Below are 16,521 nucleotides of genomic sequence, written 5' to 3'. Positions count from 1 at the left end.
ACTGTAGTTCCTAATCCTAACCCCAAAACAATGTTACATTTTAGTTCTTTTGTTTGGAAAACACCTTTAACTTTTCTTAGCGAAAAAAGTCGTAAGAATTTATGAGAATCTTAGAAAATGATTTTACAGAAAAATTATTGTAGAAAAATATAACCACACCATGCTCAAGGCAGGCAACTTTTAGGAATACAAGAACTGCTTTACCAATTCTGAGTCACATTTCTGCAAATGTAGGGTGCTGTCTTCAACGGAGATGCAAAGGGTTGTACAGGGGAACGACATGGCTTCAAAAATGTATGAATATCCTAGGTTCCCTTACTAATTCATTATGGAAATGGCATGCATTAATTTCTATGATTTACTTTTTGGAAAACTCACAGGACATCTTTGGATAACTAGTTCCTCATTTTCTGTCTCAGACAACTTCTAGGATTTTAGGGCTAAAAGAAACCTTATACCTATTTAATTGCCTCGTTTTATAGATGATGAAAATGACAAAGAGTAGTTAAAACACTTCAAATCACACAAATTTAATGACAGAATCTATCCCCTCGATCCTCAATCTAGAGTTTCTTCAATATATCATATTTGTCTGATATTAATAAACTTTTAATGAATTTAAATTTGCCTCTTTGTAGTTTCATAAAGTTATCTCTATTTTAATTAACTTGAATTAATGAAGAATTCATGCTCACTATACACACACACACACACACACACACACACACACACATTTTTCCCCCCTTTATTCTTGATGAGGGCAGAAGCTGTGTCCTATTCATTGTATTCTAAGAACTTATAGGGTTTGAGATGGCACACAGCAGGTATTCAGTAGATTGATGAAGACTGAGAGAATGAACTTTACAGACTTGGATCACAGGTATTATTAGCTTTAATTTTCCTAAAGAGGAAAGATCTCAAGCTATTCACTTTAACTTTATTCCCTCGATTACTTCAGACATTTTTCCCTAGACTTTCTCCAGTTCCATTATGTTTCTTAAGGTGAGGGAATCAGAATTTTGAATGAGTGCAGAAAGTTTTCTTTCTAGATACCAATGGTCTTCTCACTAAGTGTAGTTCTTCTGCATCACCTTACGCTGGTTAACAATAGCACTTATTTGATACTTTCCTTCCAAATTGTGTTAAGTACAACACAGAGATTCGCCTTGCTTTGATGTTTCAATATCCAGAAAATTTTGGTTTCATTTACACTGCCAGAGTAATTTCTATCAATTTTAAAATGTTAAACAAGACTTGATTTAGCATCTATTAATTCTTCTCTATCCAGAAAGAACCATTATATTCTCTAATTTTGTTTTCCATGTTTAAACTACCTATATTATCAAAATTATTGAGTGTCTCATATGTGCAAGCCACTCAAATCCTTCGTCTATGAGTAATTCACAATATTGCAGAAACTGAGCTTTTTCTCAGGTTGGTACAAAGAGGTATTAGAAAAGTTTTGGATTCATGAAAAAGGCTTTTAAGAAGTCTAAATAAAAAGCACTGTTATATCCTGCTCCAATTGATGTAATTTCTGCTTTTGTGTCAGTACCATACCATTTTGATAACTGTAGCTTTGTAGTAGAGTGTTAAATCAGGAAGCCTGATTCTGCCAGTTCCGTTTTTTTCTTTTCAATATTGGTTTGGCTATTCGAGGTCTTTTGTGTTACCATACAGTTTTTTTTTTTTTTTTTTTTTTTGTCTTTTCGCTTTTTCTAGGGCCACTCCAGCGGCATATGGAGGTTCCCAGGCTAGGGGTCCAATCGGAGCTGTAGCCACGGGCCTACACCAGAGCTGCAGCAAAGGGGGATCCGAGCCACGTCTGCAACCTACACCACAGCTCATGGCAACGCCGGATCGTTAACCCACTGAGCAAGGCCAGGGATCGAACCCACAACCTCATGGTTCCTAGTCGGATTTGTTAACCACTGCGCCATGGCAGGAACTCCAGCATACAAATTTTAAAATATTTTATTCTAGTTCTGTAAAGAATGTCATTGGTAATTTGATAGGGATTGCACTGAATCTGCAGATTGCCTTAGGTAGTACTGTCATTTTGACTATACTGATTCTTTCAATCCAAGAGCATGGTATATTTTCCCATCTATTTGTGTCTTCTTTGATTTCTTTCATCAGTGTCTTATAAGTTTTCAGGGTATAGGTCTTTCGTCTCTCTAGGTAGGTTTATTCCTAAGTATTTTATTCTTCTTGATGCAATTATAAATGAGATTGTTCTCCTAACTTCTCTTTCTGGTCTTTCATTGTTAGTATACAGAAATGCAGTCGATTTCTGTGTATTAATTTTGTGATCTGCAACTTTACCAAATTCATTGATGAGCTCTAATAGTTTTCTGGTAGTATCTTTAGAATTTTCTAGGTATAGAAAATTCATCTGCAAACAGTGATAGTTTTACTTCTTCTTTTCCAGTTTCCAGAAATGAACCCAAACACCTATGGTCAATTAATCTATGACAAAGGAGGCAGAAACATACAGTGGAGGAAAGACAGTATCTTCAATAAATGGTGCTGAGAAAACGGGACAACCACATGTAAAAGAATGACATTAGAACACTCTCTAACACCATACATAAAAATAAACTCAAAGTGGATTAAAGACCTAAACATAAGGCCAGACACTATAAAACACCCAAAGGAAAACACAGAACATTCTTTGACATAAATTACAGCAACATCTTGTTTGATCCACCTCCTAGAATAATGACAATAACAACAAAAATAAACCCATGGTACCTAATTAAACTCAAAAGCTTCTGCACAGCAAAGGAAACCATTAAAAAAATGAAAAGACAACCCACAGAATGGGAGAAAGTTTTTATTAATAACTCAGTTCACAAAGGTTTAATCTCCAAAATACACAAACAACTTACATATTTGTTAGTGATAAAACACTAACACTTAAAAAAAAAAAAAAACCCAACTAAAAAATGGGCAGAAGACTTAGACTTTTCACCAAAGAAGACATATAGATGGCCAGCAGGCACATGCAAAAATGCTCACATCACTAATTATTAGAGGAATGCAAAACAAAACTACAATGGGGTACTACCTCACACCAGTTAGAGGGGTCGTCATTACCAAGTCAACAAACAACAAATGCTAGAGAGGATGTGGAGAAATGGGAACCCTTCTAAATGATAGTGAGAAGGTAAAAATGGTACAACCACTATGGAAAACAGTGTGGAAATATCTCAGAAAACTAAATACAGAACTACCATATGACCCAGAAATCTCACTCTTGGGCATATATTAGATGAAAATTTCACTGAAAAAGATACACGCACCCATAGCACTATTCACAATAGCCAAGACATGGAAACAACCAAAATGCCCATTGATGGATGAATGGATTAGGAAGATGTGGCACATATATACAATGGAATATACTCAGTCATAAAAAAGAACAAAATAATATCATTTGCAGCAACATGGATGGAATGAGACTCTCATACTGGGTGAAGTAAGTCAGAAAAAGAAAGACAGACGCCACATGATATCACTTATATATGGAGTCTAAAATATGGCACGAACGATCTATCTACAAAACAGAAAAGATCATGGACATGTAGGACAGATTTTTTGTGTTTGCTGAGGGGAGAGGGAGAGAGTGGGATGGATTATTAGTCTGAGGTTAGTAGATGAAAACTCTTGCATTTGGAGTGGATGGGCAATGAAGTCCTGCTGTATGGGAGAGGGAACTATATATCTAATCACTTGCGATGGATCAGGATGGAGGATTACGTGAGAAAAAGAATGTATATGTACGTATGACTGGGTTACTTTTTATAGCAGAATTGACAGAACACTGTAAATCAATCATAATAAAAAATTTTAAAAACCCATTGTTGTAGTTTTTCCTATGTTTTGATTTATTTATTGCCCTCTGCCATCCCTCTACTAACTCCTCACATCCTTCATGTCATCCTTAAGAACTTTACAGGAAGCCTTTTATTCATCAACTTTTCTCCACTGCCCCTCTGCCCTCAGACATCCCTCCTTTCATCCAAAAGAACTCTAGAGAAATCCTTTTATTCAGTAATCCTGTCCTTTACTATACAAGCTATCAGAGAAACTTAGAGATTCTAAGTTAAACTCCCAAGTATCAGCATATTACTCATCAACGATAAAACAAATCAGTGTAACCAAGGACAGTACTTAAGCTCCTAATACATCTGCATACCTGATATATACACATAATACTTACTTATACTCATCATAGACTTCCTGTTTGGGCAGTGAAGTCTCAGGATGCTCCTCTAGGGTATTCCGAATCCAAGAAAAGGCATGCATTTGCTGTGCCCGACTAGATGACATGGCATTCTGATCACTAATCATAAAACAAAAACATGTTTTAGCTGAACTAGACAGCAATTCACTGACAATTTTTGAGCCAGGCCTAAATGTTGCACTAAAAGATCATGTATAAACCCATTATAAATGACCAAACCAAACTCAGGACATAAGGTATAAGCCCAGTTATCTAAACGCAAATTGTCCAGCTGTGGTTCTGGGCCACTTTCTACAGCTCTTGTCTGGCAGAATTTATTACCCTGTTCCATCCCCTGCCATGGCCTCTAAACTGGCTGAGATGATGGAGTACTGAAAACATAAGGTATTTGTTTTCACCAAAATTACCTCTAAGGAGATATCTACTCACCTGCCTGTTCATTTGCTTAAAACTTAACAAATTATCAAACTTTAAAAATGACAGTTATTGAAAAAATTGCCTTTTTTTTGGTTTGTTTGGGGTTTTTTTTGGCTATGCATGGGGTATATGAAAGTTCCTAGGCCAGGGATAAAACCTATACCACCACAGCAACCCAAGCCTCAACAGTGACAGTGCTGGATCCTTAACTTGCTGTGCCACAAGAGAACTCTTTTTGTTTGTTTTTGCTTAGTTTTGTTTTGGGAAAAAACTATTTATTATCTATTTGCTTAGCAATCTCAAGTAACTACCCTGAAACCTTAGTAGCAAACTCTCATGCTCCAGAATGGAATTCACACTGGAGAGATCCTGAAAGGCCAAATCTCCCTCGATGGTTTTTCTGTAACTGAGCTTGCTCTCCAGGTCAACACCACCCCTAAACATCATCAATTTTTATTTTATGACAGTGTCATTTATAAATTAATTCCATGAAATTGACACCCAAGATAGTGTGAGGGAAACTCCTCACTCAATTCTAACATTCACCTCAGCTATAAAAGCAAATAATTATTATTTCCAAAGAAATTACTGAGCAATTTCTAGCATAGAAAATTATTAAAATGGTTACAAAATTTGATCCAAGGGGAAAAAGGTAAAAGCAACATTTTTTGTTCCATTTCTTTTAATACACACTTTTAAAGCAATAGAATATTAAGAATAACTTATGTAAATGAAATGAATTCTGAAAAATACTTAAAGGGTAAAGAAACTCTTAAGAATAGAATGCATGAATCAACAACCTCTCTATAGTTTCTAAATGAGACTATTAAATATTTTTACTAATGAAAACAGAATAATAACCCCAAGCACTTAAAACATCATATATGTAACATAAATTCATGTTCCAAACAGGCAATTCACTTCTCTTTTCTTCCTTTTTTTTAGGGCCGCACCTGCAGCACATGGTAGTTCCCAGGCTAGGGGTCGAACTGGAGCTGCAGCTGCTGACCCATGCCACAGCCACAGCCATGAGGGATCTGAGATGTTGTCTGCAACTTACACCACAGCTCCTGGCAACATGGATCCTTAGTCACTGAGTGAGGCCAGGGATTGAACCAGCATCCTCATGGATACTAGCTGGGTTTATTACCACTGAGCCAAAAGGGAACTCCCACTTTTCTTTTTTAATGTTCTGTGATCTGCTTACCTGAAAGTACCTAAAATACTTTTGCATTTTATTGCTCATAATTGTTATATTTATTCTTTGGTTTTCTGTTCAAAGTCTCCAGCATTGCATAAATATTTTGATCTGTTTATAAAATATAGCTCAATTTTATTTTATAGCATTTACCCACGTACACAAATGAATTATCAAAAGCTATGGGTATACACGTATTCAAATATGATTAAAGACTAAACAGATCTACTGTTTTACCATTCAGTCCTCTGATAATTTTAGGAATAGTGCAAAATAATAAAAATCACAACATAGATGTATAAACACTGTAATCAAGGCAAAGACAAGAAGAAATATACCTTTTCTCTCCATTGCTGAGACCAGAAGGCAGCTGAAGGTAGAGGTAGAGTTTCTCTAAGTCTGTAAACTTCTCAACTTCTTGCTGGTTAAAAAGGATTAAAAAGAAAGATCATTAAAAAAATTGTTTTTCCCTCGACAAAATTTACTAACACTTCCATAAAAGTACTGTTTAAATTAAAACCAGATGGAATTAATCACCTGCCAAAGAAAACAAAATCTAGGCCTTTTGTCTTCACTAAAATAATACCATCAACTTGTTTGACACATTTATTGCATATGAAAGGTTGACGAATAAGAGAAAATTGTACTTTGCTATTAATTCTTATATTCTAGGTATAAATATGATCATAGATCAATGCTGAGACAAAAACATTTCATTTCAAATCACATTTAAAGAAGGGTTGTACAATATTACAGGAAATGTACTAGACTGGGATTTAAGAGATTATTAGTCTTAGCCTAACCATTTAACTGGTTACAGGGCTTTCATGCTCTGGTAGATTTTCCTTATCTTTAGAAATGTAATGAATGAGATGATTTCTAGGATCTTTTTCTAACTCTCAAAAACCAAGAACATGTGACTGATGATGCTGTTGTTATCTGGGGAGTGGAACTGAAGTTTAAAAATATAGCTATCCCTCCACATCTATGGGGAGTTGGTTTCAGGAACTGCCCACAGATAACAAAAGCTGTGGATGCGTAAATTCTTGAATTAAAACGGTGCCTGGGAGTTCCCTGGTAGCCTAATGGTTAAGGACTCTGCATTTTCACTGCTACAGCTCAGGTTACTGTTTGATCCCTGGCCTGAAAACTTCCTCATACCATGAGCATGACCAAAAAATAAATAAAATGTTTGTATAGTCAGACTTCCTTATCTGCAGGTGCCTCCATAACTGAGGAATCTTATTCAGTCCTGGGTTAGTTGAATCTGGGAATGCAGAACCCACGGATTCAGAGGGCCAAGTGTATTGAAGTACAAGCAACAATCCTTTCCACACTATGCAGTTGCATAGTGTTGCATAGTGTTGCATAGTGTTGCAAGAATTTTTTGATCTGCAACATTGGCTGCTATCTGAAGAAACTACTTTGAGGATTATCATTACTGTTCTTCAACTACGTCATTTTGTCTCTAAGTGTACCCTTTAAAATAATTTCTTTCCCAACTGAGTTTGCCACAGGATAGCTTTAATTAAATGTGCCACAAATCTTACTGCAGTAAAAACATCATAATAAAATTCTGGTAGCCTAATTCATAACAACTGAATTGCACTGCATTGAAAATGTGGACATACTACTGGCATTATTGGTGGCAGAATTTATTCTTACATGATAAAATAAAGCACAGCTTAAACACAGATCCAATTTTTACAAAAAGCTTAAAGTGATATAATTTAACTATTCTTAGTCTCACCAGAATTCATTCACAGAATAGTTTAATCTTAGAAGTTATCCACAGAATGATTTAATCTATTAATCACATGCAATTAACTCCCCTATCCACACTGTTTTCATTCCACAGTCATGGAGTATTTTCCAATTAGTCCTTGCTCTAATACCCAATAGATTTACCAGCAATATCCTGAATAACTCTCCCCTCAACAACCAAAAATCCCCACACATAGATACTTCCTTTCCCAACTGTTACTTAACATCTTCTTTTCTCTAGTTTCCCAGTGTTCAGTTTTGGAGTCTGCTTAATTTTGTTCCTCTTGGTGTATTTCATTCTAGTCTCTTATTTAGCCCTGTTAACAGCTTCCCCATGTTCTTCCAGTATCTTTATTTTGCCCAGCCACCACATTAGTAAGGTCTTTAGTTTTCTTTTAACAATGAAAGAGAATTCATCTACTCATTTATTCACTAGTTTTATTTTCTGCAATGTTCTATGATGGCTTATGATAACTATGAATTTACACTGTGTGTCACAACCTATACAAAGACTGGAAATAGATGAACAGCACAACAACATTCTCTGTCTTTAAGGAACCTTCCATGATTTCTCAATTACTGAAATTGTCTAATTACATGTGTTCCCTGCCTCTAACCCTTCCCAAAATTTAATTTATCTTAAATATAGTTCCTAAAATACCTCTTGTTCCTATTAAATCCAAAATAGATTATTTTACCCCCTCCAAAAAAAACAAAAAAATCATGAGTATCATTATGGGCAAAGTTTAAGAAAATGCAACACAAAACATCATTTTTTTTGGATAAAGAAATGTGAGATTATCTATCTCTCCCTCCCTCCATCAGTGGAATATTATTCAGTCATAGAAGAGAATCTTGCTTTTTATGCCAACATGGATGGTCCTTGAAGGCACTAAGCTAAGTGAAGTAAGTCAGAGAAAAAAATAAACACCATACGATTTCTCCTATATGTGGCATCTAAAAACAACAACAACAAAACAAACAAATAAATGAACACCTTGAGCTCATGGATACAGTGAAGCCTGGTGGTGACCTGAAGTGAGGGGTGGGAAAAATGGGTGAAAACTTCCTGTTATAAAATGAGTAAGTCATGGGGATATAATGTACAGCATGGTGACTGTATATAATAATACTCTATTGCATATATGAAAGTAGCTAGGACAGTAAGTCTTGAAAGTTGTCTTCATAAGAGAAAAAAAAATTTTTGTAGCTATGTATGGTGATTGATGTTAACTAGATTTATTGTGGTGATCATTTTGCAATACAGGCATACTCAAGGTTCAGTTCCAGAACACTGGAATAAAATGGACATTGCAATAAAGGGAGACACACACATTTTTTTGTTTTCTAGTGCATATGAAAGTTATCTTTACCCTATAAATGTAGGCTATCAAGCATGCAATAGTACTGTGTCTTAAAAAAATGTACATACCTTAATTAAAAAACATTTTGTTGCCAAAAAATGCTAACCATCACTTGGCAATTTAGGCTTACCACAAACCTTCAATTTATTAAAAAAAAATACATTATCTGAAAAACACAATGAAGTGCAGTGAAACAAGGCATGCTTGTATATACAAATACTGAATTACTGTGCTGTACACTTGAAACTAATATAATGGTTATGTCAATTATACCTCATTTAAAAAAAATCCACATCACTTTTGATGACTAAGCATTAAAAAACCTCATACTGTTGGAGAAACTTTGGATTCAATAGCCTTTAATTTTTTATGTGTTCTAGAGCAGAGAGGAGAAATTCCAGAAGGAATTCAGAAGATAATCCAAATTAGGATAAAGTACAAAAGCAATAACTTAAATGATGTCAGAAAAAGTTTAGAAAAAGATCAAATTCACTGCCTCACCCTCATTTTTTGACTTTCAAACAATGAAAACTTATTACTGACAATTACTATTTCATTATGTGGGACTCAACACACAGAAGAAAAAATCTGGAGTGTTTAAGCAAAGGGGAACGAAATGACTCAAGTGTGTAGTGACGGCATTCTAGTCAAGCAAGGCTGAGTTCACCATGAGAATTTTTGGGTTTGGATATACTTGTCATTTTCAGCTCATCACTGGCTTCCAAAACAATGATCAGTGGTGTAGAAGACCTTAACCTTACTTGATATCAATGCAAGAATAGCATGTGGCAAATATGTTAAACATCAGATTATTTGATATACTTTGTAAAAGCATAAATGTCAAGAATAAAAGTTTTCTGTTCTGTGTGAATTCATTGGCTGTCAAAAAATATGTTTGGTTGGATTTATGAAATGAAGGACAAAGTTGTTTTATTCTTAGAACATTAGAAAAAAGACCACCTGCATAAATTTTTAAAAATTATAATTTTTAAATTCATCCATAAAAAGGAATGAAGTATTGATACATGCTGCAACATGGATGAACCCTGAAAACATCATGTTAAGGGAAAGCAGCCAGACACAAAAAGTCACATACCAAATGCTTTCACTTTTACCAAATGACCAGAACAGTCAAACAAAACAGAGAGAAAGTCATGTGGTTATCAAGGACTGGGAGAGAGGAGTAATGGGTTTCTTTTTGGGCTGATGAAATGTTTTAGAATGGGGTAGAGGTGGTGCTCACATAACACTGTGAATATACTAAATATCACAAATAGGAATTTTTTTTTTTCTTTTTATGGCTGCACCTGCAGCATATGGAAGTTCCAGGACCAGGGATTGAATCCGAGCTACAGCTGTGACCCTCACTACAGTTGCAGCAATGCTGGATCCTTAAGACCACTGCACCACAGTGGGAACTCCAAAATTACAATTTATAATTGAGCATGACACATTTGGTAGACATATCTGAATATCTAACCTGAAACTTCAAATGACAAACATCAACATCCCTGTTCATTGGGCTTAAAAGTCTTCATTTTCTTGAGCTGAAGATTTTAAATTCTCAAAGCAAAGTTACTGAAAATGTTTTCAAGTTTAAGGGGAACCTCAAGTATTTTTCATGTTATCATTTGAGTTTAATATAATGGCTATCAAATTTTATTATGCATCAGTATCACTCGGAGAGCTGGTTAAAGATTACAGAGTTTCTGATTTGGTAGGTCTGGAACAGACACCTTGAGAACCTGGATTTCTAAAAAGTTCCCAGGGATGCTGATACTGAAGTCAGAAGATGACACCTGAAGAACCACTGTTCAAGGAACTGCACATTTCAAAGTGGGGATATTTATCATATAGTCTGTATACCAATCTATTGCTTAAAAGTGCTGCTAATATCTTCTATCTGTTGATTGTATTTGCATTTTGTTTTTGGAGTCTTGCCATGCAGAGATGTTTTTAATTCCCAGGCAATCAAATATATCAATTTTTTCATCTATAATCTGTGCTTCTTCTATCTTGTTTTTATTTGTTTGTTTGTTTGTTTTTGTCTTTTTGTCTTTTGTCTTTTTGTTGTTGTTGTTGTTGTTGCTATTTCTTGGGCTGCTCCCGCGGCATATGGAGGTTCCTAGGCTAGGGGTCAAATCGGAGCTGTAGCCACCGGCCTACGCCAGAGCCACAGCAACGCGGGATCCGAGCCGCGTCTGCAACCTACACCACAGCTCACGGCAACGCCGGATCCTTAACCCACTGAGCAAGGCCAGGGATAGAACTCGCAACCTCATGGTTCCTAGTCGGATTCGTTAACCACTGAGCCACGACGGAAACTCCAATAAAGCAGTTTTGATGGAGCTTTTAAAAATCTGAGGTAAAAGACAAGTCTCCTATTTATGAATAGCTAATAAGGATAAAGGACCTATATACCACAGATGAATAAAACAGCTGCTACTTGAGCTTGACTGGTGGACTTTTCAAATCTAATCTGTCTAAAAACGTTGAATAGCAGTAACATATAGAATACAGAATTAGAAGGCCTGGATCTGAGTTCTAGATTTGTCACTCATTAGCTCTATCAAATTAGGCAAGATGAATATAAATTTTCAAGTTTGTGAAATAGTGATAAAATGCCCATAAATTTTTTGTGAGGATTAAAAGAAATGTATAAAATTTACCCGTGATAAGTATTATTATTACACAAATATTATTTTGAAATATATAACTGCTTAAAGTCAGATTTTGACAAAAGAGCTTATCATTCAAATTCTATCAACAAGTATAGAATCTTTTATTTGGAAAAGCAAGGTATCTTAAGAAAGTCAGGAAATATTTAGCCTGGTGACCTCCACTTAAGGTTCCTAGATTTTTTTGTGTGTCTTTTTGCCATTTCTTGGGCCGCTCCCACGGCATATGGAGGTTCTCAGGCTAGGCGTCGAATCGGAGCTCTAGCCGCCAGCCTAGGCCAGAGCCACAGCAACACAGGATCCGAGCCGCGTCTGCAACCTACCCCACAGCTCATGACAACGCTGGATCGTTAACCCACTGAGCAAGGGCAGGGATCGAACCTGCAACCTCATGGTTCCTAGTCGGATTCGTTAACCACTGCGCCACGACGGGAACTCCTCCTAGATTTTTTTATATGTGAGTGTCAGACGGCCATAAGTTATTGAACACAATGCTCCACTAGCACAGACTTTCCTCAGGGTAAGAGAGAAAAATACAGATACTATTCCCTTGTGAGTCATCAAGATAAAATCTAAGTTAGAAAATATTTCTGACAACAATTGTGATACTAGAAAGAAAGAAATCAAAGCAGAGTATGTCAGAAATAAAAACTTTTCCTAGGTTGGACTTAGAAAAAAATGTGTAACTCTCCACTTATCTTCTGTCATTAAAAAAATACCTAAGACAATATTCTATATTTCAAAAACCAAGTTAATTTTTAGTGTCTACTTGTCTGCTCAGGACATCTGCCTCCAAAGTGTCAGAACATACCAGATGAATTGCAGAGAACCAGGTAGAATTTTTCATCGTCTTATTACTAGAACTTGAAAACCTTCGAGCAATGGTAAAGAAGTACATTCCCACTATTTATTGGCATAGAACACAGTTATAATGTAGTCTGAATGGAGAGATCTGCTCCTGTTTTTAGGAGTCATCTTGAATCAGGTTTAGTTTACAATTTCTCAAACATTAATAAAAAAAGTTTTCTCCTGTTTGAAATGAATTTCTCTGCAATGATATGCTTCTTGTGAGACTTTCCTGTTAGGTGTTATTCAGAATTTTTTTTTAAAAACAGGACCACAAAGCTGGGGAAGGGTTGACAGTTTTAAGATAGTCACAGTAAAGACTTATTAATTAAGAAGCTTTCATGCAAATCCTTGATGGATCATATCTTTATTTTCAGAAGAAACAGAAATTCTCCTGTTGAGATGTATGAACAATTTTCAAGGAACTAGTTAGGCTGATAATGATGGGTTCCTGATAGAAGATGACCAACCAGGGAGTCATGCCCATAATTAGTTCTTAAAATTTTACTTTTCAAACCAGAAAAAGGTTTTAAAGGAAGTGTTAGTTTAAATTTGTATTTAGAACAGTTATCTTTAAATCCAGAAACTTATTCTCCAGTTTGACTGCTTCTTTAGTAAAGTTACCATGTATGGAGGGAAAATATATTCAATGACAGGATACTCATACTTCAATTTGTCTGCTTTTGATTTTGTAAACTACAAAAACAAAATGAAAAATCAAATGTGAAAAAATTCTAATTTTTTTCCTCTGGTAAGAGACACTGATTTAGGAGCACAGTCACTAAATAAAAGGACCTTCTTCACCAGCATCACCGACAGAGGGACTGAAGGGGGAAGCAGAACCTTATTCTATAGCCTTTTTTTTAACTTATGGAAACAATCAACATACCTGATATTATATTCTCTCAGGCCCAGCAGTTGTGAAAGCTGTCCTTCCACAGGATTGAATAAGGAAGATAGAGAAAAAGGTCAAGGTATAAGGACTCTATTTTTCAATGTATTTTGCTTAGAGAGTTCTAAATTTTAAGCCATTTTCAGTTTCCTAACTGGCTATGACAACCATGTGGTAATTTTTATAAATGTGCTCTAAAATATAGTCTGACCTTTTGGGGGCTTAACAAAAAAAGGAAGCTCAATCTCTGAAACTGAAATAATGAATAACATGGTGGCAAGTATCATGGCTACATAAATGCCCAAATGACTAAAAACGAAATGAAATGCTGAGACAACGGCATATTGCTAGGGTTTGAATAGGCAGAGGGTATATAAACCTACAGATTTGAGTCTCTTTGAAAAAGGAGTCAAATGAGAACCATCTTTAGGGGGAATATTCTGCCCATAGTTAAATCCTACAAAAAGTAAGCATCATGAAGTGATCATGTAGTATTTCTCTGGCTCATTCAAGGTGAGGCAAAAATTATCATCAATGTTTCCATATGATGTCTGAAAAGACTCTAGAGTTCTACCAGTGGTTGGGAATAAGCCTGGGGGCACAAGCAAGAAGGATATGGTTTAGGTCTTTCTAGTCACTGTTTTTAACTTTCTTTTTCTTTTCTTTCTTTTTATTATGTTTTCCCCTAAAAATGGATTCACCCTACAAAGTTACAGCCTCAACAAAGGCGCAGGCCATGAAGAGGAAAAGTAAGTTCATTAATTCCTGTTTCTGCTCTTAGTAACCTTTCCTTCTTTTTCTCTTAGTTTACTTTTCTTAGTATGAAATAACTTAAAATGAATAGAAAAACTGGAATACTATAAATAATTTATTTGTTTTCTATCAGAACTGATTTTTTTGTGTATTATGTCATTCTTTAAATACAAAGATACTAAGGAAAACTGAATTTCTTTCAGGTAATAGGTGAGACATTGCCATTGTATTCTTCCTTATTTCTTTTTGTGACAATAAAATGAATTTGAAAGCTAGGTGACAATGGTTAGAGAGTTCTTTTCAATTATGAAAGAAAAAAGTTAACAAGAACTCATGATTTGGGCCTGGGTGGCAATTTAATCCACCTGAGTTCCTAACAGGAGAAAACCAAAAACATAAGTATATTGTTCTCCCATACTAAGGGATAAAATAACTCATGTACTTAAGGCAGATAAAAAATAAAGGGTTCAAATTCCTCTAAATGGATGGCATGGCTTTAAGCAGAAGGTTTCTTTTTATGATATTCAAAAATGAAACAAAACAAAACTAGATATTTAAATCCAGCCCCTTTGTCAGCATGCACCCCTGCCCCCAAACCCCTGCCGAGGCAAGTAAAATTTCTTCTCATTTTCTCTCCACCGAGTAACTGAAAGGAAAAGGATTCTGGGCCAGATCTTTACTAACTAACCCCAGTGCTACATCACAAGATAAATCCTATCTTCTACTGTAACAATGAGACTTTTTCAACTATTATGTTTTTTGTGGGTTTTTTTTGTTTGCTTTAGGGCTGCACCAGCAGCATATTGAAGTTTCCAGGTTAGGGATCGAATTGGAGCTACAGCCACCAGCCTACACCACAGCCACAGCAACGCTGGATCCTTAACCCACTGAGTGATGCCTGGGATCGAACTGGCATCCTTATGAATACTCCCCTGGTTCAGTACCTATGAGTCACTATGCGAACTCCAAGACTGTATGTATTTTAATGAGATACTCCAAACAAAATTTTTAGTTTCAGTAAGACTGGATCAGGAAGTTGACCTTGGTCATCATTTAGTATTCATTATAGCAAGGATCTGAGGTGAGAAAGCATGCCTTCTTCCATAAAGGAGGAAAGGGGGGAAACAAGTCTTTTCAAATTATATACACCTCATACATGCCCCTTCAATAAAATCCATGGCTGGAGGGCAGCAGGAGAGGTGTGCCTCTTCTTAAAAATTATTCCTTGAGTGAGTTACTCAAATTTATTTCTGAGAGTGTGCCATCCATTTTATCAAGTCCCACCCTAATAATATTAGTCTGGTTCTCAGGAAGCAGACATCCTACACTCTTGTTTCATGTATTTTAGTTCTCATTCAGCCACTTTTGCAGTAGGCACATTAAAAGAATTGACTTCTAACTTAAAACATTAACTATACGATAGATTTGAAAAGCTAAAAAAATTAAATGAGATTATATTCATTCATTCATTCATCAGGTACTGAAAGCCAACTATACTTTAGGCATGTAGACCTTACATTTTAGTACCAGGGAGACAGATGATAAAATTTAAAAGTAAAAAATATTTGTTATATGATAATGATAAATGCTATACAAAAAAGAATTGATAGGGGGTACAATTTAAACTAGAGCTGTCAGGGAAGGTTTCATTAGAAAGTAAAGTGGCAAATCAATAGGAAAGAATCTCAAAAGAGTTATCATGAATTATTCTTTGTTCTATCCTACTTTTTATTTCTGTTGACTGGCTGCTATAGTGGCAAGGCAGGGCAAGAAGTAACAGAAGTCCACACAATTAAGAGACAAAAATATAGGCAGTCTTCCCACTCTCTGTCCTCATATGTATTATTACGGTTCCCTCAACCCTGTAAAGAATAGCACTCAGAAATTCTTACCCCAAAAGAATCTTAACACCGGAGTCACAAGCTCAAAGGCCAGGCATGTAATGCAAATGATTAAAGTAGACTACAAGTAAGAAAGACATTTATGTTGAGGGACTAAGAAAATTGGAGAATACCTGTCATGTAGAAATAAGGACTCAGGGTCCTAATTTTTCAGAGAAGCCAGGTACCTATTTTTTCTGTGAACTTTCCCAAAAATTTAAAATTTCAAATTCAAAGGCAACCAATTTGAAACTCTAAAAATGTTACTGTGGGCCAACCAAAACACCTCTGTGGGAGTTGATCTAGTCTGTGGATCTCTAGTTTGGTTCCTCTGATCTACAGAGTCAAAGGTTGATTTTTCCCAGGGCCATGAGGACTAGAATGCTTGATTTGCTGGACCAACCCTGCTTGCTATTACCATCTACTCCATATCTGAGCAACCAAATGTTTTAAAATCCAGGATCTCTGGAGTATACAGTT

At 35.7% G+C, this 16,521-nt stretch overlaps 1 protein-coding gene across 3 annotated transcripts in view; it reads right to left on the bottom strand.

Annotated features, from left to right (window-relative positions):
* Positions 1-16,521, bottom strand: part of RFX7 (regulatory factor X7) — a 137,032-nt gene that overhangs the window by 46,158 nt on the left and 74,353 nt on the right. For all 3 annotated transcript variants that reach the window (XM_084969491.1, XM_021094854.2, XM_021094836.2), the window contains 2 exons: positions 6,203-6,285; positions 4,226-4,348 (listed from right to left, as the gene is read on the bottom strand). In XM_084969491.1, the coding sequence (XP_084825617.1) occupies positions 4,226-4,348; positions 6,203-6,285 (206 nt within the window). The remainder of the gene's footprint in view (positions 1-4,225; positions 4,349-6,202; positions 6,286-16,521) is intronic.

This window comes from Sus scrofa, chromosome 1 (assembly GCF_054392235.1).
Source record: "Sus scrofa isolate SSC_HxYL_T2T_F1_AM1 chromosome 1, Sscrofa_HxYL_maternal_Yorkshire_Landrace_v2.0, whole genome shotgun sequence".
NCBI lineage: Eukaryota > Metazoa > Chordata > Mammalia > Artiodactyla > Suidae > Sus > Sus scrofa.
Note: the sequence above shows the minus strand (reverse complement) of the source record. Positions and strands in the feature narration are given on the sequence as shown.